Consider the following 25284-nt stretch of genomic DNA (forward strand, 5'->3'; position numbering starts at 1 on the left):
TTTTTTTTATTTAATGTATACTTTATTTTATGTTTCCATCACACCCAAAGACTTTTTAAAGTGCTTATTCTAAACAATATACAAAGATCTTAATATTTGCACTATATAAATTATCCATGCATCCTCTCACAAAAAAATATACAAAGCCAACGTAAGTAAAATGTTAATATTTCAGATTCTATGGGTCCTAAAAAGCAAGCCAGAGCTAACAAGAAGTTGGCTGATTGAATTGGGAGCAATAAAACTAGTTCAAAGAGAAAATAGAGGCAGAACTACTTGGAAATACCAAGGTCTTCCCTCATCAATCCAGAAGAGCAAAAAAGTCGCAATCAGGTCAGTGATCTCCAACTTTCCATGCACTGATTTTAGAAAGTGAAGAAAAGTTTGTTTCCCCTCAATTATAGTTCTTCTCTCTTATGTATAAAGTCAAAAGGACACCTGAGTTAAATAAAAAGGACACTACCCAGCAGCACTGGTACTGTTCATGTCTATAATGTTTAGGAGAGAAAAAGTCCTCAGGGGTCCTTGAGCCACACCTCTTTTCACTCAGGGCGTGTGCGTGGGTTTGGGACTGCCTCCTTAATGCTGTCTCTTATCATGCATTACCCCCTCCCACTCCCCACAAGAGCATCTACCAGGTGCTGTTCCCATTTTTTTAAACAAACCATTTGATTTTTGTCTCAGATTTGCCCCAATATGGGCCCAGGGGTCAGGAACACTGCATGGAAATCCCAACACCTTTGCAATGAACCAACTCTGGAGTCTTAAGGATAAATCTACAAAAATACCTATCCCTCCTGCCACTGCAAAGTGTGTCTCAACCATTTGTCCTTCAAATACTTTAATGCAATAACAATCACTAATAATACTTCTCAAGTTTTACATACTAGCAGCAGCTGTTCTTATTGTTGCTATTTTTTATGGCAAGCTCCTCTCATAGTACTTTACCACCTCAACGGCAGCAAACAGCAGCTTTTGAGTTTGGGAGGAAGCAGGACCTAGAATGCGATCAACACTTTTAGGTCTGGGTAAGTGCCCAAGACACACAGCAACAGGAATATGTGGGCCGTTATTGCTTCAACAAGATGCAGGAGGCTCTCAAAGCAAACCAGAGGACAAAGTTCAGAACAGCTCCGGTGATAGGAGGTCAGGGCCTGAAAGAGCACCTCCTACAAGATTTGACCCCTCAATGAGCCAAGAAGCTGCACGATGCCCTGCTCAACTTGGCTCGAGTCCAGCTCCATTCAAACACGGAGTGCATGATGACACTTAGGACACAGTTCACTAACCTTGTGCACAACCAACTTTTCCCCTACTATTGGTATTATTTCCACTTTGAAAAACGGGATGCCTGAGCCATGAAACTGGGAGGTGAGAATTAACATAAGATCTTAGCAGAAGAAAAAAGAAACTAGAGGTATAAGGAAAGGTGGAAGCCAAGCCGTCTCTGCCCTGCTGGAACAGAAGGGAGCCAGAAGCTGCTGGTGCTCTTTGCTGCTCTATTCCTGGAGGCAGCTCAGTACTGGTTTCCATACCAGTCACTGTGACTTTGTTGCAGCAGCTCTGTGACCACTTCGGCCATGTCACAATTATGTTTCCGCAGCAGTCGAAGGTTGAGCTGCCGGTCGCAGAAGCCCATCTCACTCAAGTTGGCTAGGAAGGCTGTCGTCTGTTCTTCGGTGATCACAGGAAGAGCCTGGAAGGAAGAATTCAATTTATAAAATTTTACTGACCCAAAGTGGCTTACATCACTCTCCTCTCCTCCATTTTTTCCTCGCAACCACCCTGGGAGGTAAGCCAGGCTGAGAATGTATGACTGGCCCAAGGTACCCCAGCAAGCTTAGATGACAGAGTGGGGATTTGAACCAGGTTCTCCCAGATCCCAGTACAACACTCTAGCCACTACACCACACTGGCTTTAAAGAGATCACCCCCATCAAAGGAAGCCATCTCTGCACATGTGCACTTGCAAGAGTATACACAAGTTTAACTGCATGCCTGGAATTCTTTGCAAGACATTCTGGAATTCTGCACCCACAAAATCCCTCTCTCTGAAGCTGGCATACATACTGCAAATCCAGCACACTGGAGTTTTAGAGCATCAGCATTTATAAGGACCAAATGGCCATCAAGGCAAACAATGTACGTCCAGGCAAGACCCATCTACCAACCACTGCCCCCCTTCCGTAACATTACAGATCAAGCTTATACCATCCAGCCCCTGGTGTGCCATACAGTTGAGAGCAGCTGCCCATAGAGGAAGTGTCTCCAGGTGACTCAAGCAAGCAAGTCAAACTGCAGACTGCAGAGGAAGACCAGTCTGACTAGGCAGACAAGCTCCTTAACTCCAAGCATGGCTGCCAGTCCAACCCTGAGCAAGTTCCACAGTCCACCCCAAATGGAATTTTAAATAGGAACATTTTTTGTAATGCTTGACATCCTGTTCCAGCTCATGGCAATTTCTGACACTGTTCATTTTCATTGTCAAGTTTACCTTTGAGGCCAAGAGTCAATTACTTGCATGACAGTGCATCCAGAACTACCCTTGCCCTTTCAGAGCGTGCTCCTAGGAACACAGAATAGATGCATCCCTTCTCCAAGTTCCCTGTCAACACAGGAATTGCATACCTGTTCTATGGAAGGTGGTCCAGCAAACAGGGCCTTGTAGGCCGAAGCAGCCACTGATAAGGCTCCTTTCATCAAGCCCCCAGCAAGGCTGTTTCCCTGGGTGTGTCTGAAAAGTGGGTTGAAATGAAAAAGTAAATGTCACAGGGGAAAAGAGCCTCCTTAACAAAGCGTGTGTGCGGCGGGGGGGGGGGGGGGTTTGCTAATGCTTGCAGGAGAAAATAGGACAGATGTCTGGGTGAATCCCTTCAGAAAAGAATCTGATAAAACAAACTGTCTCCCAGACTCTTGTATTTTCTAGGCTAAAAAACAAACAAAATACACCAAGAAAAGCCGGACCCTGTGACTTGAACAACGAGGCCAGGAGCATCTACTGCATTTGATACAGCAGCTCTAGGCTCTTGGCAGCAGCTCTCTCAGCCCAGTTCCCGGAGTTTCATTAATTGCTCCTGGGATCTTGTATAAGTAAAGCATATTCTCGACTAATGGGCTATGGCCCCCCTCTAGATGTGTTCTGCCAATCTAGGACGTTTGCGTGTATTAGCATTCTCGTCACAATGCATTCTGCATTTGTTTGCCCAGGGGAGAGAAAGGAGTCAAATGGAAGGCCCACTCTTAACTAATGAGGATCCTACTCAGCCCTGAGATTTCACCAGACATTTTCAATTTTATCTTTGCAATCGGAAGGACTAGAAACTTTCCCTCAAAAGTTCATGTGAATATATATGCATATATTCTCATGATGCTGAATTCTATGCTATGTACCAAATTCTGTACACTTGCATAGCGTGATTTCTGATACACAGAACACACACACAGTTTTTATTTCACATCTGCGGGACGAAGTGGAAGTGCCTGAGGAAGGGATGGAAATGGGAAGGAATCATGGTGATGGAAAGTGACACTGCTTCCCAGTGAGACCCACGGCACCCTTCGTCGGGCATGCCAGAGAGCACCAGGACCTGACCTGGTTTCTATTACCTGGAGAATTCTGGGGATGTCGATGTGCTGGTTACAATCCCTGCAGGTGGAGCACCAGAAACATCTCCTAGATGTTCTAGAGGAGAGAAAATGGGACTGTTGGAACAGGAACAGAAGCAGCCAAGCGGCGGGTACTGGAAAGATTTCGTGGGCATTAGCATTGGCCTGAATCTGTACAGTTCATTCCTCTTCACCTGACCAAAGCCACACTGCATTTGGTAAACCAGCTGCCTCGAGCCTCTGGATCAACTCTAGAACACTAACAGACAAGCCAGCGGTCAACAAGCTGCTAGCTAATCATCCACTATAAGCATCTAATGCAGTACCTTCTCTCACTTGGTCCAGAGATGTGGCTTCTCTCACTTGGTCCACAGCTTCTTGAGATCTTGTTTCTCGGGGGCCATCATCTTGGGAAAGGTCCAAAGACCTATTTTTTAAAAAAACAGAGCTTTATAAAAAAAAAATGGCAGAAAAGAATGTCAGTTTCCCCATCCATGCATCTTTGGAAGCAGAACTGGGGTCACAAATCTGAAGACAAGTTTGCATCACACAGTTGGCTACTGTGCTGCAACTCAGGAGCCTATATTTATGTCAAACAAAATGTGCATTTTCAGTTTCGGACCACCTAGTTTGCCAAGTGCAAGTTCCACATCCACGACCCCCTCTTCTGGAGTCTACTTGTAACTATAGGGACAAAGAGAACTCAAGATTTCAGTTCTGTGCTTGGGCCTACTTGGTACCTTACTGGCTGGGGCTCCACGACCTGAGGGGTGAGTGGCACTGCATCCAGGACCTGCGATGTGGTCAGGATATCGTTGATGCTGTGAGTCGAGGGCTGGCTCTCTTCTCCAGGACTTGCTGGGCCCTCAGCCCCTTTCTCTGAGCTTGGCTGAGAGAGAGCAGAGCTGTACATGGACTCGCCCAGAGGGCGGCTGGTATCAAAGCACTCTGGGAGGATGACCACATAATCCTCGGAGGATGCTGAAGACGCCTGGCTACGGACTTCATCCTGAGCATCTTCGTCAGCCTCTCTGTCACTTGCTTCCTCACCATCTGGTACCACAAGTTTCTCTAAAAGAACAGTGAGATAGTTACATTGCCAAAAAAGGACTGCAGACCCTTCTATCAGCACTCATTTCATGGGAAAGTCCAATTCATAGCCATCCTTTTAAAAAACAAACAAACTTTATTTTCAAATTTGTATAACAACCAAACATAAACCCCAGCATCTTTTACAATTTATCAAAGAACAATGACAGTGCATATCGACAGGACACTTCCCCTTACCAAACTCAGGCTCTTTAGTCATCTCGGCACCCTGATCCGCAGACTCCAAATCTTGTAGTGCAGAAGTAGAACTACTTTTAATCCTACTGGGATCCTCAGTCTTTGGGTTGTAGTGGGTGGTACCATGTAGTGCTTGCTGGGAAGCTAAGACAAAAATAAAAGCAAATACCCCCCACCCAAGAGGTGAAATACCAAGGGTCAATTTCTGCATACGCTGGCTTGGGGCCCAAGTACTGGGAGCGCAGCTCAGCTTGCAGAAAAGCATTTCCTTGCCTGTCATCCCACTGCAGCCCACTATGCACCCCAAAATGCTGTCCCCTGGAACAGTGCTGGTGCAATCTGGGATGTGGGGAGGACTGGTGAAAACTGCTTTCCCCCCTCCACTTGAAGTGCCCTTCCTCTAGTGGAAAACAAGCTAGGGATCCACCCTGCTATATTTTCAGCGTAAGTGGAGTAGTTTTACACTTACTCTGCAAAGATTTCTTCTTTTGTGGGGGCTTATGGTCAGGTGCAGCATCTAAGGTCAGAGAGCGAATGACTGTCTCACACACAAACTGGGTTCCACTCATGTCTTCATCTCCCTCTTCTTGGTTGGCTGGGTATTCGGACTTCCCTTTCCCTTCCTGAGAATCTATAGGGCGAGAAGTTTCTGTCTACATTCACTGGTCAAATGGGTAGGAAACCTGTCTACATTCCTGGGGACTTGATTCTCACTCTTTGCAACGACTTTCAACCAAGGTATCAGACAGGGATTATAAATAACAGAATTACTTGTGAGGCAGCTCTGGCCACATGATCAACAGAACTGTGCATGTTTCAAAAGTTGTACCAAGCAAAAGAAGACTTTGGTACTTGCGGCAAGTTTCAGCAATCTAAAAGTCTCAGGTTTCTTTTTTAAAAAGGTTTTAACACCCTAGTTGCTAAACCTTGCGAAACAGCAGAAATAGGCTTGAAAGCATTTAGGTAATGATCTGGTTAGAACTTCAGAACACAGAGCCTCAGACTAGGATTTGGGAGACCTGGGTTTGAACCGCCACTCTGCCATGGAAGCTCACTAAGTGACCTTGGGCCAGCCACACTCTCTCAGCCTAAACTACCTCGCAGCCTAGTGGTGGTAGAAAACAGCAAGAGTCCAGTAGCACCTATAAGACTAACAAAATTTGGGGAGGGTATGAGCTTTTGTGAGCCGCAGCTCACTTTGGTGGTTAGGATAAAATGTAAGAAGGATGAATGATGTTGTAAATTGTTTTCCATCCCAATTGGGTATGTATGTATGTATGTATGTATGTATGTATGTATGTATGTATGTATGTAGAAAGAAAGAAAGAAAGAAAGAAAGAAAGAAAGAAAGAATTAGACAGGTTCTTCTGATGGTCAGGAGAGTCCTTTCTTGACAGAAAAGTCCAAAACTAGTAAGATATCCACAAAATGACGGAAATATATATTGAAGATAAGCTACAGTGGGGTTTCTTAAAGTGAATGGGGCAAAGTTTTTTGTTCCTATTTGCCCCCAAACTTGACTCTGCCTTCCTCAAAGATCATCTCAATTGCCGGTCCAAGCAGGAGATGTTATGATCTTCCATACGCTCTCAATTATTCTCACATGATATGCACGCTAGCTTTTGCCCTTTCTTCAGTTTGAAGTACAATGATTGATTTCAAATATGAGAAAAGGGTGAGGATTAGTTGTTGCCATCACAGAGGCACTGGTACGTCCCTGAAACCAGGGAGAATAGGGCAACTCTCCTGATTGGTTCTTAGCATGAAAGACCTCTTGGAAGGCTCTCTCTCCTAGGTTAATGGCTGCACCTTCTCCAATTACATTTAACTTTTCCTTTCAACTTCAACTGGTATTCCTCCCTACCTCGTAGTTCAGTAGAAGGTAGAAAGATGGACTCACAAGATGTGGGTTATCATGACACATACATTTTTGAGGCTGCTCAATTAGTTTTTTCTGGGTGCAGAAGGCAATTTACTTTGACAGAGTACACACAACTCTACAACCCTATGTCAGCATCACTGAAACAAACCATCAGGTAAAATCTCCACTTTTATAGGCAATGGCTTTAGAACAAAGCCAGTTTCTAGTAAGCAAAAAGATGATTTAGCTGATGGGACTGGCTTGAGAAACAGGAAAGAGCTGGCCGGGGGCAATCATCACACAGCATCCTATGTGGGGTTCCCTTGCTCTCTGCCTGGCAGTGGTCCAAGCAATACTTCTCCAGCATGAGGCTGTCATGGCGCAGAAGGGAGTGACAGCTAGAGAATCCTGTCTGGAAAACCAGGGCCAGGGATTATATGAACAGGGAAAACAGCAGCCTGCTCTGGAGATTCTCAAGCATCTTTTTATGGATTCCCTCCTAGGCTTCATTTTTACAAAGACACAATCCAGGGCCCAAATGAGATTCCCTGTGGTTATTTATGAATGAGGGAAATGCATTTTGCATATGCTCAGTGTAGTATCTCAGCTCACTTTAAGCCTGGAAGTATTACAAACATAGCATTTGTAGGCAAACATCCCACTATCACTTGAGTGGCTGGCGCTCTCTTTGGGGCAGATCTAGGGAACTCAGGAAGCAGTAGCTCAGACAGAGTGGTCAGGGTGCCCAAGGCAAGCAGACACTGGCCCAAACTTTCTGGGCTTGCTCTGATTTACTGACAAGAGAGAAGGATGTGGATATCCTTCCCAATTAGCAGCCCCATCACATTAATATGATGTGAGAGGCCTGGATGGGGGTGTCTGTATATGGCCAAGGGGTACTACCACAGCAATCTGCCCCTATGCTCAGCATGTAACTGGCACAGGTGTGGGGCAAGGACATTCAAACCCAAACCAATGCCACACACTTCACTGAGTGGAGATGACACTTACCCACAGGATTATTGCGAGAGACCTGCTCCAGCTCTTGCACTATGTTGATGTCCAACAGCTCAAAGGAGAGCAAGTCCTAACAGAAGGAAACCCAAAGAATGCAAGTTCAGGGAGGGAGGAAGATAGAAGTCCACCTCCTTCTTGCCAGGAAGCTAGATATCTGCTGTGTAGGTGAAGGACACCACATGGCGTTGTCTATTTTATGCTAGCCCCCCTATTTCCAAGCCTAGCATGCACCTGAAGTTTCACCTGTGCTGTGAGAAGGTCAACTGATGGAATGTAGAACTCTCTATCACAGGGGATGCTCTTCACCTGTGGTGTAGCTGATGGGCCAGTCAAACCTCCCTGGATGGCAGTATCTGCAGCCTCGAGAGCTTCTGCCTTGGTCTCTGTAGATCTTTCCTGCAGAAAGCAGGGGACACTGAGGGGAGCTGGAGAAACACCCTGCCAGTCACCAGCCCCACGCTAAGTGTATGCTAAGATGAGTTTCCCATGTGTAGCCCTGGAGCTGAGGCGACTTCCGCCTGGGCTCAAGTGCATGCTGAACAGCCTTGTTGAAGCTGGCTTTTCAACAGGACACTCCCTCTGACTGTGAAGAGCCTGCTGCTGCTAGCCTTGGAAAGCCACCATGAGCAGCCATTTACAGGAAGAAAGACAGGGTCAAAGCAGGTTTCGGGCGTACATTTTCAAGACAGGCTGTCCATTTCATCTCAGCCCTTCACCGAACTTGGAGCTTCCCTATCCTGATAATGCTTCTTCATAATCTTTCTATTAACCATTAAGTTATCTCCATCTCGGGGTAAAAAAAAATTAGGAAGACAATGGGAAGCTGAAAGAAGCCAACTGGGACAGGCGCAGACATGAACCAGGCTGCTACATGGGGTTGCTTGGCTAGTCATCAACATCAGGAAATGCTCATGGATATTCTAACTGCTGGGGCAGGGGAAAGAAGGGGGGGGGATGTCAGGGCAGAGTACTGACCAACAATATAGGAAGAGGGGAAAAATCAAGATTGTGCTGATGGGAAGAATAACAGCTGAGAAGCAACTGGGGAAGGGTCCAGGGGCAGGGGTGCCAAGAGGCAGGGGGGCTGAAGGAGGCGTAAGAACAAAGCATAAATGGAGGGCCAGGGAGCTGAGGGAAGTCTGGGAAAGACACAGAGTGGAAGGAAGGAGTCTGAAGACAGTAGGGCTGGGGGAGGGCAAACCTCTTACACACTCAGCGATAGGAAGGCCTCACCTCTTTTTTATAAGGGGCTCTGCCCTTTGGGCCAAAATTGCACATCTGTTTGCCACTCTCTAGACAGTCCATGCAGGAGGAATCCACCACAATGCTGCACCAGATCCGAGGCCCGAACTGTTCCCCTCTGTGCGATAGCCGCCAGTGAGATGTGTAAGTTCCTTCCACCGAGGGGGCAACAAACGCCACAGACACAATTCCCACTTGCCCTGGTTGCAGGGAAGGCACCGTCACATCCTTCTTCTCTGAGGACACCAGTGTCAAGTTCCCCCACATGAATTTCAGCTGAAGAGCAGAGAAGAAGTATCTATTACTTTTTCCTCAAGGGGAGGAAACAGCTCAGGTGCTGCAGCAATTTGCCACTGGGATGAGGACATGTCCTTGTTTACTTCTGCCACAAAGCCACCATGTTCTGTGAGACCCACAGGAAAATCCTGACTCAGACCTGTGCCTTGACTGCTGGTCTTCTGCTATGTCCAGAAACAGACTCTTGCATTTTATTCATTTTCATTTATTCGATTTATGGCAGGAATTAAAAGGAAATCTGTGCTGATCATCACACACCCGTACAAAGTCCCCTGGACCTGCCGGTAGATCTCAAAACAAAGGGGCCAAAGATGAAGTTCACACACTACTTTGAACTAGCCAGCTAAACATTTGGCTGCATCTGGTAAATAGTTCATTCCAGGGCAAAACACTTTCAAAAACTCTTATCTTGTAGGGCAGGGCAGACGGAAAAAGGAATAATTTTATCTGAGAGACCCGTCCTTCCTGTCTCCTCCTTTCACAAGAAGGAGCTATCATTCTATAGTGATCGGGTAGCTGTTTGATATTATTCCCTGAAATTAATCCTTCTGCTCCTCTTGTTATGGGGCAGATGGGAACAGTACACACGAAGCCGTCATATGCTGAATCAGTATCCAGATCAGTATTGCTTACTCAGACTGGTAGCAGCTCTCCAGGTTCTTAGACAGAGGTCTTTCCCATTACCTGCTACCTGATCACTATAACTGGAGATTGAACCTGGGACCTTCTCCATGCCACACAGATGCTCTGCCACTGAGTCACAGCCCCTCCTCCTGGACAATTCCCTTATATTGAACAGCCTGTCCAACGTCTCAGAACAATTTTTGGTTGCCTGGCTGAGAATCAGAGCTGAGTTCCTACCTCTAAAAAGCCACATAGGTTGGCTGGGGGAGGGGGGGGGGTTGTTCCTGCATATAAAAAATGGTATGAAAGGGAAAGTATCAGGGCATATCTTCAAAACACAGATTGTAGTAATAAAAGACGACCGCTCAGCTTGTGCTTTTTCCTTCACCACTGAATAATCCCAAGAAGGCTCTGCATATCTGGACTGAAGGGAGTGGAGACAGGCCTGAGTCTCAGCACCTGTCCTTTCTCCCTCTCCCCCCTGCCAACGAATTAAGCATTGAGAGGTACCTTGGTGTCAGAATTCCATTCCATGTTGCCAATATTCCTCATGCGCCAATGTTTGATGAAGGCTGTTCTTGGCCGCAGGTGGGTTCCATCTGGCAGATTCTCATCCACAAAGGCAGCACTTAGTGTGGGAACAATGACTGGGCAGGCCTGGAGGGGACTGCAAAGGACAGGATGCCACTTAACTCAAGCTCAGAGCAGGAAAGCTTTTTTCAGGCCAACCAACCACTAGAAATCTTAGTTTAAAGAGTACCTCAGCACTGCTTAGCTGTCACAGCTCCCCTAACCAAAGAACTCAGGGAAGTAGATGGATGAAAGACCTTGAACCTTGAACAAAGAATCCTTGGGAGCTTGGCAAAGCTACAGTTCCCAGAGTTCTTGGGTGGTAATGACAGGAGTAAAAGATGCTAGGAATAACAGACACAGGACACCCAGTCATGTGTCCCCCACCTCCTGGCTAGGGTAGAGAGTCCTCCAGAGGTACTCAAAATAAGGGGTGCTACTGCCTGTCTCTTGCGGCCCAGTCTCAAGGTTGCTTACCGAAGTGTGTTGGGTTGTAGGCTCTCAGATCTGGCAGCTGTCAAACCTATGCTGTCCAGAGCATGGACAGAGTTCCACAGATGGATCTTCCGGTGTAATTTCAGCTGCTTCTTGAGTTCCCGCACCTCTGCTTTGCGCTGCTTCTTCTCTGCTCGCAAGCGCTGCTTCTCTGCCTTCAGGAAACGCTTGTCCACCTGTTTCTGGAGCCTTCACACATTTTTTAAAAAAGTGATTACATCTCTACATAAAGGAGGCACCGCAAAGCTGGCCTTGGGGTCACTACCAGCAACAAGATTCCACGGTAGGAACCAGGAGGGTTGCAGGAGGCCTAAAGGGTTCTGAACCAGAAGGAAGAGGAGGTGGGGACTAGGACCCTTCCTGCTGACGGGGCTTAATAGCACGCCCAAAGTCGTCTGGAGAGCCTAACAATGAACTGGTAGATTCCCAACGGAGACCGCAAGTAGCGATGGCTGTGAAAGCTCCTACCTTCTCTCATCAGCAACACAGAAACGGAGTCCTGGCAGGTTAGGAAAAGAGCCGGAGCTTGAGAGGAAGACACCACACACCCAAGCCCAAGGGAAAAGTGGGCCTTGAAGGAAAGACTTGGGCAGGTAAGGGAGCTTTGGCCACAGGAGGATGGACAGAGCTTGAGTTCCAGTCAGGCCTCTGTCTGCTGGCCTCTAAGATAAAAACCAAAAAAAGCCCCACACAGTTTTAAGCTGAGGATAGGCTAAAGAAGATGGCTACTTACCTGAGCTGTTCCAAGGTGGCAAGGCGAGGCGAAGACTGCCAGAGGTTGTAAGTCTCCGAGAGGCACAGGACAGGCCTCCGCAGTTTCAGAAGCAGGTGGTTGGGATCATGAGCATATATTCCGGCCTCACACAGCTCACAGATGCTATAGGATGGACACACACTAAGAAGAGAAAGAGGGCCCATCATTACAGGATAGCATTTTCTTGCTGAAAGTTTTATCTGTTTGACCTCTGTGCTGCCTCCCCGTCATGTTTAGTGCTCAAGGTGGTTTACAACATAAGATGTAAAATAACCAATGCTTAAAAAATAGTCTAAGATACAATGAACAATACAATACTAAAATAGCATAAATACAAAAATTAAAACCAATACAATATAGTACCAATGCAAACATTAAAACCCATAAATCACAAAGAACAGCACCATCTGAAATGAATTCATCACACCAAGATGCAGACAGAGATCAAGAATAGGTAAAACAGGACAGAAGAATGTTCTTATTAGTGTTCTTATCGCACTTGACTAAAATAGTTTACTGCTGTTACAGCTGTTGCCTGTCTATGAGCCCCACTCCCCCACATTCCAGCCAGGCATGGAGAGAGGCCAAGCCAAGATCTCATTTCCTAGAAGCCCAAACCAGGTTTCTTTTTCATGCATCTGGAAAGGAAAGAGGAGCAGGAACTGGGAGATAAGCACACACGTGACAAGAGAATCCCTTCTCTTGCTGGTGAAATCTGCCTTGTTAGTTTTCCTTCTTCCCCTCCTTTTTTTTGTTGCCAAGAAAGCAGAAAGTTTAAGCAGAAAGAAAATTAAAGAGGCAGAGCAGAGCTGATGAGAGGAGGGTCTGAAAAGCACCACCCACCTGGCCTTTCAAGCCACCCAGAGGTCCTGCTGCCCAGTTTGCCTTTGGCTTCCATGATTCATTCCATGTCTTCCCCTGGGCACAAGAACTAGAACAGCCCCTCCTTTAAACATGAACATCCCCCCAAAATGAAAATGTAAGGATGCCAAATTCTGACATCCAGAGCAAAAGAAAAAAGCAGAATGTTTGCCTTTTAACTCCCTCCACCCACATCCTTATTTCAATTGTATGGGTTAGTAGATATCTCCTCCTATTGGATGCACTGACTTTCACTGTATGAGTGAGAAAGTGGACTTGAAGTATAGTGAATACAGACCTGCACTGGTAGCGAATGCCCACAATGGAGGCCTGGCAGTTGCTGCAGGAGAGGAGCCAGTCAAAGGGGTTGCCTTGCACCAAGGGGCTGACAGGACTCTGCTGGGCGGAGCTGCTCAGCGAACTCGGGATCTGGCTGGAAAGGAGGAGCTTCTCACTCAGCTTCTGCTCAAGCGTCTCCACCGTCTCTTGGACCACTTGTTCCCGGAACTGGGAAGTAACAGGGTGGGGGGTGCAGGGGATACACTCAGAAGATGATCACTTGGCTTTTCACTATAGGTACCTCTTTCTTACTCTATTCCCCAGTTCCCAAACTGATATATGTAGCAGAAAGGATACTGGCTCATAACAACAGAAGTTAGTCTTGCATACCATGTAAGAAAATTACTCCCATTCTGCAGTCACTCTCTTGGCCACCCATTAGTTACCAGGCTCAATCTGAGGTACTGGCTATTACATACAAGGCCCTTCATGGCCTTGGTCCCTCTTATCCATGAGAATGCCTCTCCCGCTATGCTCTACCACAACACCTTTGCTCATCTGAACAGGGCCTTCTGCAGGTGCCATCCTGGAAATGGACAAAATCAACAGCTGTCTGCATACCTTCTCTCTCTGTGGCGCCCCCCCCCCCTTATGGAATGGTTTGCCTGAAGAGGTCCAGAAAGCTCCCACTCTCCGGGCCTACTGCAAACTATGCAAATCTGAATTATTCAGAAGGGCTTGTTACACAGGCAATAGGACTATGTTGTAAGGAAAAGGTTCAGAGAAATGCACTAGTACTGTGACAGTGGCTGTAGACTATACTACTGCGTACTGTCTGTTGCTGTAAGTGTAGTCCTACTGGATAGTTTCTCCACATCATTTAATACATCACGTCAATTTGCTCATTTTTATTTCAGTATTGTTTCAGCCCTTTATTGGATTTCATCTTGTTTTCAAATTTCTATTGTATTATTTACTGAATATATTGTTTATCCCAGCCATTGACTGTATTGACTTACACTGTGTAATCCGCCTTGAGTCTCAGTGAGAAAGGCAGACTATAAATAACATTTTTAAAAATCTTTCCAGAATGGGCAATGTGATGAGAACCACATCTGTGCATCTTTGCTGGGAAAATATTGTAATCCACTTTGAAGTATGTTATAAATAGCTAAAAACAAAGGGGATGGATTCTACCAGCATTCCTATAAAATCCCCCTTTCCTCTTTCTCCTACTGCCCTAGACTCACTTAACCATCCCAGCTGTGCATCATCGCACATTTATCCTCATTGCACTCTGGGGTGCTTTAGTATCAAATTTCAGCTTGTATCTGAAGATTTATTTATATTAAGAAAACAGCCTATAAGGGGCTGCTCAGCTGGCCTCCAAGGCCCCTCCTGTATAAAGAACTGAAAGTGCAAACAAAAAAATCTAGAAGAACAAGTTCTCTCACCTTTTCTAGGTAGCTTGTAAACCACTCAGGAGGCCCCTGGCTGAGATGGTGCTCACTCTGGGAAGATTAAATAAAAATGCAGCTGCACAGCTTCACACACAAGCAGACAACTTCTTTGGAACTATTCATAATCAGCTAAACAGCCAAGCAAACACACTTAGACACTCTTCAAACTTGGCCACACTGGTTTCCCCATAAAAATATGAAAGGACTTTTGGCTAGGGAAGAGTTAGAGCAGAGACTGTGTATCCCAAGATGCCACCAACAACCATGAGGATTCTTTTTTGTAGAATAGCGGGAGGAGAAAGGAACGAGCTAGATTATTTTCTCTGAGCCCAGGACACCTCCACTGGATTGAAGGGATATTCTTTCAGTTTTATGTATCACCTCTGGATTGCAACATCTGAGGTGTAAAACTGCTTTTCTTAAAGCTATACTTAATTCAGACTAACCCGCCCAGTAAAAGAATGTCAAACTAAGTAAGTGCAATGTTGTCATTATTTATGAACACAAATAGCTAGGTAACTTTGGTGATGTAGTACCTACAACATGTGTTTAAAATATTAACTCAACACCTGTACTTTGGTATGCAGTGGCAAAATCCTAGCACATTTATGTGAAATAGCTGGATGACAGTGCCTCATTTCTAGCCTGTTAAACAATTGCAAATACCTCCTGCTATTTGAGTTGGGATGAGCCTTGAAGCCCTGCACAGTCTGCGTCTTTGCATCTGCAGAGACGGAATGCCTGAAGATTGGTCTCACTGTTGATTCAGCTGCCCAGTTTGTGCAAAAACAGAAGCAACTATTTCCTACTCCTCAGGGAATATGAATTTGGTCGGATGTGCAAAAAACTCAGTTACGCTGGTAAGAGGGTTACACGACAAGCAGCTTGTGCTTCTTGCGGCATTAGCTAAACAGGCTCAACTGTACAGAAATACAAATTGGTCACATGACAGAGCGATATCTGGATAAATGTGCTGACACTGTGCATAGCTGAAAAGGTGATGTTTTAATTTTACTTCTGTGTGTTTTATTAGGTTTGCAAGACATTCTGTAACAGTTTATGGCTGAACCGAGCCTTTTGATCACCTGTTTTTAATCTAAACTCATTCTGCTGGAGGAATTAGGGCAAGGTTGGGGAAAACAGGATGGAATTTATAGGGAACGGGCAGCACAGGAAACGGGAATCTCCGGAGATTGCTGTGTGAGCACAGACATTCAGGAATAACCTCAAAAATAAAACCAAGAAATTAGGGAGTAGGGGATTATAATCCAGTTGTTAACTTGTCACTAGTTTTGGGGTGGCAGAAATTCTTTAGAAAGTTCTAATCTGCATTTGTTTGCAAAAAGAAAAAAAATCACCCAGATTTCCTCCCAATACAGGAAGTTTAGATGATGTTGGATTTAAAGCTTTTAGGGAAAATAAAGCTGCAAAAGTACCGAGTTCGGCAAGATGTCACTCAACACTGCAGCTTTAAGACCACTCCACAAGATCTTAGTTTTTAATAACAGCAACCTCTAGCAATTGTCTAAGAACAAAGCAAATTTATTCAGATTTAAACAAGCGAAAAACTCAGGAATCTTGTCCTAACATTGCATTCTACCTCCACCAGAAGATCTCTCCTATAGACTTCATATAGTAAAGGACGTTACCTTCAAATGTTTAGTTGCATTTAGTTTGTTCACAACAGTCATTCTTTAGTGGTCACATCTTACTGATACACACAGACACAATGAAATACTTCTTTACTCAAAAGTAATTACATTGTGGAATTCACTGCCAGCGGAGGTAGTGATGGTCATGAGCACAAGTGGCTTTAAAAGGAGCACAGACGTTCACAGAGGACAGGCCCCTCAACGGCTACTAGAACTGCCCTCTCTGGGCCATTTGTTGATCTTCCGGGGCAATTGGGTGACCTCTGTGTGAAGCAGGATGCTGGGCTCGGTGGACCACTGGCCTGATCCACTAGGTCTAGTCTTACATTCTTATGGACTCAACACAGATTCTGAGACTTGAGTTTCAAGATTCCCGTTGAAAAGAGTTTTCAGTGAATTTCAGCTCCAGCCCCACCTAAGCAGTAATCCCCATTTTTCTAATACTCTGGTTTTGTGAGCCTTTTTAGACACTCAGATAAATGGGGCAGATATTAACTATCAGAAGGGCATATTCTGGAAAGCAAAACTTGGGATAAGTGAAAGACATCTTGAAGACAGAACATTAAGTCCAGAGCAACACCTTAAAAACTAACATTTATTCCAGTGTGAACTTTCATGAGACACAGCTCCCTTCTTCAGACGCAACACTGAACTGTCTCACAAAAGTTCATACTGGAGTAAATGTTGTCAGTCTTTAAGGTGTCCCACTGCTCTTTTGTTTTGCTACAATAGACTAACATGGCTACCCCACTTGAATTATCTGAAGGAAACATATGCTGATCCTACCTGTGTCTTCTCAGCCTCTTCTTCTACGTCGCTATCTGGTCCCTCGGTCTGAGCAAGCATGGAGTACTGGGAGAGAGGTTTCCTTCCATCCTCAGGAACAGGGCATATCTCAGATTTCTCAGGGACTTGCCATGAAGATGTGCCTCGAGGACCACTTAATTCATAGACGTTCATCTGTAGCCAGTGGCCTTGTTTTGCTGCAATCTACAGGAAGAGCTCGGTATAAAGATATCTTTTTCATACTTACCTGCTCTCTCCCCTCTCTCAAGAGCCACATGCAAAACTTTCATAAGCAGGCAAAACCAAAAGTACAAAAACGCACCCTAACCCCGAAATCAGTGAATTCAACATAACACAGTTGCTGCAAGTGGGATGCTAAAATATGTCTGAACCACCTCCACAAAAATCCCCCAGGAAGCAAAGCAGAGCAGACATTTTGAAGAAGACAATCCTGAATCTGAGACCAGGGCACTGCACCTGTCTTGTATCAGTAAGGAGGCAGCAAGGTAGCCACAGAGAACTGAACCCCACCTGCTTCAGCAGGAAATGAACAATAATTAAAATAGGAATTAAAATAAGAATAGAAGAAAAAACAAGTTTAGGTGACTTCTAGAAGAAAAAGGCAGGCCAAGTGCAGAGGTAGCTGTCCTTCTGCCACCAAAGGGCAGCAAATCTCTTGGCAGAAGACCCGTCAAGTTAGCGACTCTCCCTTAGGCCTGACACGGTTTCTTAGCTTTAGTTCCACACCCCAGGAGTTGGGAAGAATTATATGGCCCTTACAGAATATTTGGGAGGGCAAACACAATGAAAACTAAATTGTACTCTGCAAATTAGTAGTGACGTACTTCAGAAAACCCTGAAGTTGATACAAAGCATGACAAGGAGCCTGTGTAGGGACCGAGAAAAAGGTGACAAAAATCACAGCTACAGGTGAGAAAGAGAAGTCTACCTGATGTGTGTTTGGAACCAGGTGGAATTGGATAAGGGGCCTCCTTCCCAGGTAAAATGTGAGCAGGGAATGGACAAGCATCCCTAAAAGCATGGTGCTGATACACAAGAATTTTACACCCCCTTGGAATGCACTAGTACATATTCATATAACTTGTTTTACCTGTCCTGAAACACCATTAATGTGGTGTCAAAAGGGTCATTTTCTCAAGTATATGTAATATTATAAGAACTGCCCAGGCAAGACTTAGCAGAGTTCGAAACAGAAGGGATCCCTCAGTTGAAAAAGTGTGGATTTGGAATACACAACAGCAGCTTCTCTTGTCTACCCCCATAACAGATTGCATGCAAGGGACACTACAAGAATCTGTGGACTCTTGGGACAGGTCATACTTACATCATGCCACAAGGGTGCGTTACAGGGAACGCCAGCATTCCAGCTCCCCCTGCACACACCTCAAGTGGCAAACAGATGCTGCTGGCCCCACCGCCCCTCACAGTAGAGAGGGTCTTCAGAACAACAGCCATAAAAACTGGCAACCCCAAGAAGTGTGGAAGGAAAAGGCTTCTTCCACATATTGTCCCCCGCTAAAGACTCCCAACATTCCGGAGCAGCAGCGCTCCCAAAACAGCGTGAGAAGTTACCTTCAGAGCTTCTTCATACTCCTCTGAAAAGAAGAAGACACACACTGTGAGCACCCAAAATCACACAGAAAGGCATTTTTGCATTTCATGACCAGTATTTGGAGCCAGCTGAACTGGCCTTGTGCTCAGCAAGCATATGCATAAGCAAGCTTGCCTTCTGCAAGCACATGAAATCTTCCTTCCCTAAGCCAGAGAGTTGTTCGAGTACATGAAGAGGAAATTCCTGCGTGTCTATGTTCTATCTTCACCCCCACCCCCATCATGGATCGTTCTGCCCTGGGCTGGAGAGCTGGCTTCTATCAGGAGAAACAGGTCATGTCCTGAGCTTTAACTGTTAAATATAAAAATGAGCCCCTTCCAGAAATATTTTACAGCAGTTACAGAGTTCTGGGAATACACATCATCACACAACAGCTTTGTATCGGTTATGAAAACATGCTAGCAACATTTATATCCTTATAAGAGATTCAGAGACATGCAAGCATTAAGAGTATCCAATTCTTATTCTGCACTAGTTCAAGCACAGAGGTAATAAAACATTGCAAAGATATTAGCAGGATTAAAAAGAACCATTCCTGGCTGCCACTTGCCTGTAACCTAGAAGCCACACCCCACCCCACTGGCTGGTGCAGCCATGATGCCAGGAAATATTCATAAACATCATAACTACGTTATTTATGTGTTAGCAAAAGAATATCCCCAATTTCTGTGAGGAGAAAGAAATGTTAATTTGGCCTCAAAAGACTTTGCATGGGATTTGCACCGGGGCGGGCCACAGATGTGCAAAGTAGGTGGAGAAGCAGAGGCCTGAAGGAGGTGAGGATCTGAGAGAGAGGTGGGTGGAGGGTCTACAGGCCTGAATGATAGGCCGAGCAGGTTGGGGAACAAGAGAAGAGATTCACACACTCGTTTGAGGCACCAGAGTCTGCATAAAAAAATGCAGGCTGTGGAAGGGCAGAAGTCACTTACTCCCAAATTTCTCCTACAGGAATACCTACTACTGCTGCCTTTGTTAATGAGAACGCATCACACAAGTCATCAGGAAACTCACCTGCACTGTTGACAGACACCTGTGAAAAGAATCCAAGAATGAGTGAGAGTCCCTTTGCTGCGGCTGCTCATACCCTCCACCCCAAAACCAAAGCAGGACTTTGCATCAGGATTTCAGAAGTGTTCCCTGGCTTCTGCTACTCTCTACATGTTTATTTCTAGTTACTCATTCACTCAATTTGCAATCTTTTCAGACAGCTGTGCTTCTCTTCCCCACCCAAGTTCATCCATGCTTCATACACTTCCCGGCACAATAACCCCACGCCATCTAGAGTTGTAGGAAGCTGCACACAGAGAAACATACTCACGTCAGATCTAATCCTGTATCAGGCTTTACCAAGTGCCATACCCAACTATACTAGTGCCACTGATCCTTCACATAAACAAGCATCTCACTAACACAGACGGCCTGCTCAGGTGGCACTAGTATAGTTCAGTCATGAAGCCTGGCACCTTGCTTGGCCCATAACCAGGAAGTCACATTCAACAAGAATTTGAGTTCTAGTGTGCTAATTCTTAACAGAATGAGCCCTTATTCCAGATGTCAACAAAAACAGACTTTGACTGATTCTGTACCAAGCAGACTTTTGGTCTGTCAGGCCTGAATAGACACAGGAAGTCTTACAAATGGTTGTTATTTATTTAAAATATTTTAATGCCACCTTTCCACCCAAATTAGGGTGACCAAGGTGGTGAATTATCACAAACATTTAAACAGATGTTGTTTATTTCCAAGGGGGAAAAGAGCTGTAAAGCACTGTTCTGTAATGTAACAGTAACCCAATTAAGTGACCAGCCAATGTTCCTTCATCCAGTTTGCAGACTCAGGATAGCATATCATGCCCTGGTGCATAAATAACTGAAGGAAGTGCCCGTAACTCAATGCTTGTGTTCTGACCTAGCTAATCCAAAGAAAAACCATGTCACCTGCTACAAATGTTTGAAATGCTATGCTCTCATATACTGGATGTAAGAGAGCAATTACAGTCTGGGTGAGGGGAGAGTGGAGATTCAGAGCCCCAAAAGACTTGAACTAGAGCTAGCAACTTCTGTAAAAACAATCAGTAGCTTCCCTCTCTTTTATCTTGGATGACAAAAATTATTATTAAGGATGCGTGATTATCTGCCCATCTATTTAGGGTTTGGGCCCTCTTTTCTCCTCTCCTCAGGATATGATCTGAAGATTCAATTGAGGTTCACAAACTGTGACGGAGAAGAACCTCAGGAGCAAAGAGGGACTCCCCTCCCAGTGTCTCCAGAGACCATGAATACTGAGAATTCCCCCTTTCCACAGGAATCCACAAGCAGCCAGGCAGTTAAGTGACACTGGAAATGTACACCCTTGAATCTTATGGAAGTCTCAGGATCATAGCCAACAAGGTCTAGAAATTGGAAGATTGCGTAAGTGCTCCTATGGGATTTAGAGAACTAATTTTAAATGTCAGAGTTTCCCCTTAGGATACCGGGCACTTGGGAGACCCTTCTGCAAGTACCAGAATTGCCTGTTAAAAGCGTAATTCTGAACTAAGAAACTGCAACCCAGATTTAACTGGACGGCTTACTGGAAGTCCTGTGGAATGGGATTCAACCTAATGAAGGTCACAGGGGATTGAAGTGTTTGTGAAATCTTATCAGATGTCACAATCATTCCTATGTGTTACCTCTGGAGAAGGATGTTATAGAATAACCTGTAAATAATCCAGTCCAAAAACAAAGATTGTGATTCCTTGTAGACAAGGGCTGTACTTTCATGATAACTACCTTTCAGTCCTGATAAACAGGCCTCAAAATGTATTTACATAATCCCAAAACTAAATTTTACACAACACAGGTCAGGTGCGAGCTGACTCAGAATGAAAGCTACTTTGTAAGGAAATGAAAACTATATGAAATTTTGATTCCATTATCAGATCTAAGAGTTCTTGCACTTCCAGATACGTAAAGACTTCCTAAAGTTTGTTCTTAAATATAGGTTCCACACAGGATCTACTTCAATATAATACCTCATCATGATCTTCATCCAGGTATTTGATTTGGATATCATTCAGGTCAAAAGAGACTTTCACCTACAAGAGAATTGACACGTAGTAAAGTGGGATGCCAATCTCCCTTAGAGAGAGTCATATATTGTCCATCATATAATCTACATCATGCACATCAAGTAGATTTGCACCCATCTGTTAATTTTGCATACTTTAGTTTTCTGCAGCTAATCATGAACAGGAGCAAAGAATTCCACACAGCAGTCACTGAAAATCCTATCTGATCATATTCATCCCACTGGAGTGCGATGGACCTGGCCAGATAGGATTTCATCAGACACTGCCCACACACCTTCAGGCCTATCTGTGCACCCATATAAACAGGAAGAAAGAAAAATTGCTAGCGTTCTACATTCTGCACCCAGTGCCAAATTCCAGGAAGCTGAAGAAATGCAAGCAAGAATCCAAAAACATTTGTCAACACACCAATCATATGCATGAGCTTGTGAGTACGTAAGCAAGGTAAACATCTGTGTTCAAAGGTCAAGCTCAGCCAGATTACCCTTTAGCACAGACACAATCAATGCTTCTCCTTACACTTTTGAGAGCAATCCCAAGCAAGTCTCTTGAGATCTTTTCAACAGGCTTACTACCAGAAAGAGTTCTTAGGATTGTGGAGTTAATTACCAGACTATAATCATAACTGTGTAAGATTTCAGGTGGGTAGCCTTGGTGCCCCTAGGGTCAAATCTTGCTGTATAAGGTTTATGGGCTTCTATTTTCCATACTAGGTTCAGATCTGAAGCAAACTGGAGAACAACTCACACACACTCCAAGGGCGGAAAGAGTGATTCTACAAGGTCCTTAGCAGGACTATATTTGAATGACAAATGGAAACAGTGATGTGTTGAAGTTCCTAAAAAGATCCACCATTCAGGCTCACAGAGCCTGGAACACACAAGCTCTACCTAGAAAGTTAAATGGGAGACCTTGTTTCTATGGATCATCATATTTAACTTTTGTACTACTGAGATTTCTCTGGAATATCAGCTTTAGAAATTCTTCTTCATCTACTTATCTCCTGCACTGCCCCCACCCCAACTCACCATGGCCTCCACATCAGCCCACGTGGTATTTGATGAATCTGATACGAGGAAGCTCTGAGTGTCCCTTTGGAAGGTCACACTGAGGTTCACCTGTGGATCCATATTACAGAACTACTGAAAGAAAAAGAAAGCAGATGATGAAAAATCAAATTATTTGGCTGCTTCCCTTTGAAGCAAACTATGCAACTATGAAAAACAGCACTAAGAATGTTTTTGGCCAAAGGCAATCATTTCTGAAATGACAGAAGCTGGGCCTCGAGTCTGAAAGCCCTTCCCTTTAAAGCCCAGAAATGACAGGGAACAAGCTACAATTACTTAACAGTGAGGAAAAAAACTGCAAATGCTCTCTCTCTTTTATTATTATATCAACATTCCAAAGAAACTTTGATGCTGAAAATAAGTTTCAGGGTCAAGCCTTGCTTCAAATTAAACCAAGAACACTCTATTTTAGCACTAGGATCTATTTGGCTACCAAGAAAATGCTGGTTTTACTCTGCGCTATGTTGAACAACTCAAGATTTAGCTATTGTTACCAGTTTTTTCCTTCTCTTTTTACACAGAAAATTCCCAGGAGTCTCTGCTCCATTTCAGATCATTTTACTCAGCTAAGCATGTCGACTTGGAGTCAGGTGATCAGGAACACCAGTTTTCTTGTCATTACAAATTAACTAGGGCACTTGTCTAAACCACACCTCATTCTCTTTGCCTGTCTCATATAACCCTGCTTACCCAAATCCTGATCTTATAAAGAAATCCATGCAATGCTTTCAAAGTCATTCAAATGTAACATTTTTAAAAACAACAGCAATTAATTAAGCTAAAATTGGGTATCTCTGGGTCATTTGAACTCTTTCTGCTATACTATTTGCAAATCAGTATTTTGGAAAAATGCAAATGAGCAGGCTTCAGTATTTTCAGACTTAGAGGACCCACCAAAAATCCAACCTTGAACATGTATCCCACTTTTAGCTAGCCTTCAGTAGACCTTCCCATATGCTAGATCTGTTGCCATTATGAGGTTACATTATATCTTATTTAATTGCTTTAAATATTTTATAATTATGTGAATTCTAAATGCTTTTTAATGTCAAACATTTTAATGTTTTATTTTAATGATGTTGCCTTAGGGACCCTTAATTGTCTTGGAAAGGCATCATAGATATGTTTTAAATAAATAATCCCCTCCCCACTAGAGATAGTCACCTAGATCTGTCCTCTGCTCTCCTTTCCCCATTGCAGCACTACTTTATGTGAACTATATTAGGTGCAGACAGAGCCCAACTGTGTCACTTAAAGATCAAAGTCATAAATTACTGTTAAACTAGTTTTTAAAATTAACATGTTTGCATGTTGACTTATCATTTGTTTCTGAATAGAGATAGGAGGTCTGTACTATAAGGAAGTGGTCTCAAAGAGGTGCATTATTTAAGGAATAGGGGCTATAAACTTTACAACAATAGACTGTATATTGCTGTAAGTGTGATGCTGCTGGATAGTTTCAGTGTTGTTTAATGTATCAGTCTAAAACATTGCTTATACTGGTTCAGCATTTCTTCAAAAGTATTGGATTTCTGCTGGCTTTAAAGCTTTGTAAGCTGGCACTTATATACCCTATTACTTTGTTTATGGAAATGCCTCTTTAATTGACTATTCTGACTCACACCGTGTAATCCACCTTGAGGCTCAGTAAGAAAGGCAGACTATACATAACAGAATAAATAAATAAATAAGCTGTTTGCTATATTTCCATTCTCTTTTAATACTGAGCCGCACTACATTTTTAAGTTTACATACAATGACTTACACTTTCTTCAAGCTTTTTAAAAGGGAGGAGGCAGTGTTTCAAGCCATGTTCGCAAGGCCGTTACCAGCACCCTGTGTAGGATGCCCTTTTCGTGTGTGCTTAATAAAGGTGCCGAACTTGGAAGCGGCTACTAAGGTCGTGTGGGGCGCTGGGAGAGCACTGGGTGTAAGCTGCCCGACCCCCAAGCAAAGGCCGCCCCCCTCCCTCCCTCCCCGAAGGCTCATTCCAGGCGCCGCGGAAGGCAGATGAGCCGAATCAGCAGAAAGGGGGAAACAGAGGCGGCCACCCATACGAGGGAATACGGTCCGGTCCGCCCCGCCCCTCATCCCGGGGCTGCGACGCTATTCCCGACAACACAATAAAGAGCGCGGCTGAACCGGCTATCATTTACCGTCACTCGGCTAGCCCCGGAGCCGCAGGCAGCGGAGCGGGGACGCCCGCAGCTGATGTCCCGCGATCAAGGGCTCCGTCCGCCGCCGTCGCCTCAGTGCTGTGACGTGGGACACAGCGAGTTCCTCCTCCCAACCGCCGTGTAGGTGGATGGCGACATGCCATTGGACCTTCCTCCTGACTATTACGCTCATCTTTTTATGCTATTGGACAATCTGCGTAATGGGGGTGGGCCATGGCGTGCACAACAATAACAGAAGGGGGCGGAAAGAGAGGCTATATCCGGCACAGGAACCACTTCCGGCCGGTTAAACAGGACTACAACTCCCAGAATGGCCCGTGCCGACAAAAGTCTCCCCCCCCCCCCCCAGCGACGGCTCCTGCTTTCTTGGTGTACTTTGCCGCCTTCGCTGTCCTTGTGTATAAATCCTTCATAGTTTTTAAGATGGGTTGTGACATTAAGATAACATCCTCTGAGCGACGTATACCTGTGTTCTTGAAGGCTGATTAACTCTTTAGCATCAGTAATTCGTCATCATGGCAAAGAACCAATCGGAGACGTTTGTTC

At 44.7% G+C, this 25284-nt stretch overlaps 1 protein-coding gene across 4 annotated transcripts; it reads right to left on the reverse strand.

Annotated features, from left to right (window-relative positions):
- NBR1 (NBR1 autophagy cargo receptor) lies at positions 1-24807 on the reverse strand. 4 transcript variants are annotated; one of them, XM_054992600.1, is made up of 21 exons: positions 24718-24807; positions 22523-22633; positions 21438-21500; positions 19436-19454; positions 18385-18407; positions 16792-16995; positions 14348-14404; positions 12913-13121; positions 11733-11894; positions 10982-11188; positions 10445-10601; positions 9005-9289; positions 8003-8167; positions 7766-7841; positions 5363-5524; positions 4894-5037; positions 4347-4677; positions 3933-4033; positions 3607-3682; positions 2629-2734; positions 1-1696 (listed from the first exon to the last, which is right to left on the reverse strand). In XM_054992600.1, the coding sequence occupies exons 2-21, from the start codon at positions 22622-22624 to the stop codon at positions 1517-1519; spliced, it is 2829 nt and encodes a 942-aa protein (XP_054848575.1). In that variant the 5' UTR covers positions 22625-22633; positions 24718-24807; the 3' UTR covers positions 1-1516. The 4 variants fall into 4 exon arrangements, with proteins under 4 accessions (XP_054848575.1, XP_054848576.1, XP_054848574.1 ...); XM_054992601.1 differs by having other exon boundaries at positions 8015-8167; positions 22523-22636; XM_054992599.1 differs by having other exon boundaries at positions 22523-22636.
- Positions 24808-25284: the final 477 nt, after the last annotated feature.

The sequence above is a fragment of the Eublepharis macularius genome, chromosome 12 (genome assembly GCF_028583425.1).
Source record: "Eublepharis macularius isolate TG4126 chromosome 12, MPM_Emac_v1.0, whole genome shotgun sequence".
Lineage (NCBI taxonomy): Eukaryota > Metazoa > Chordata > Lepidosauria > Squamata > Eublepharidae > Eublepharis > Eublepharis macularius.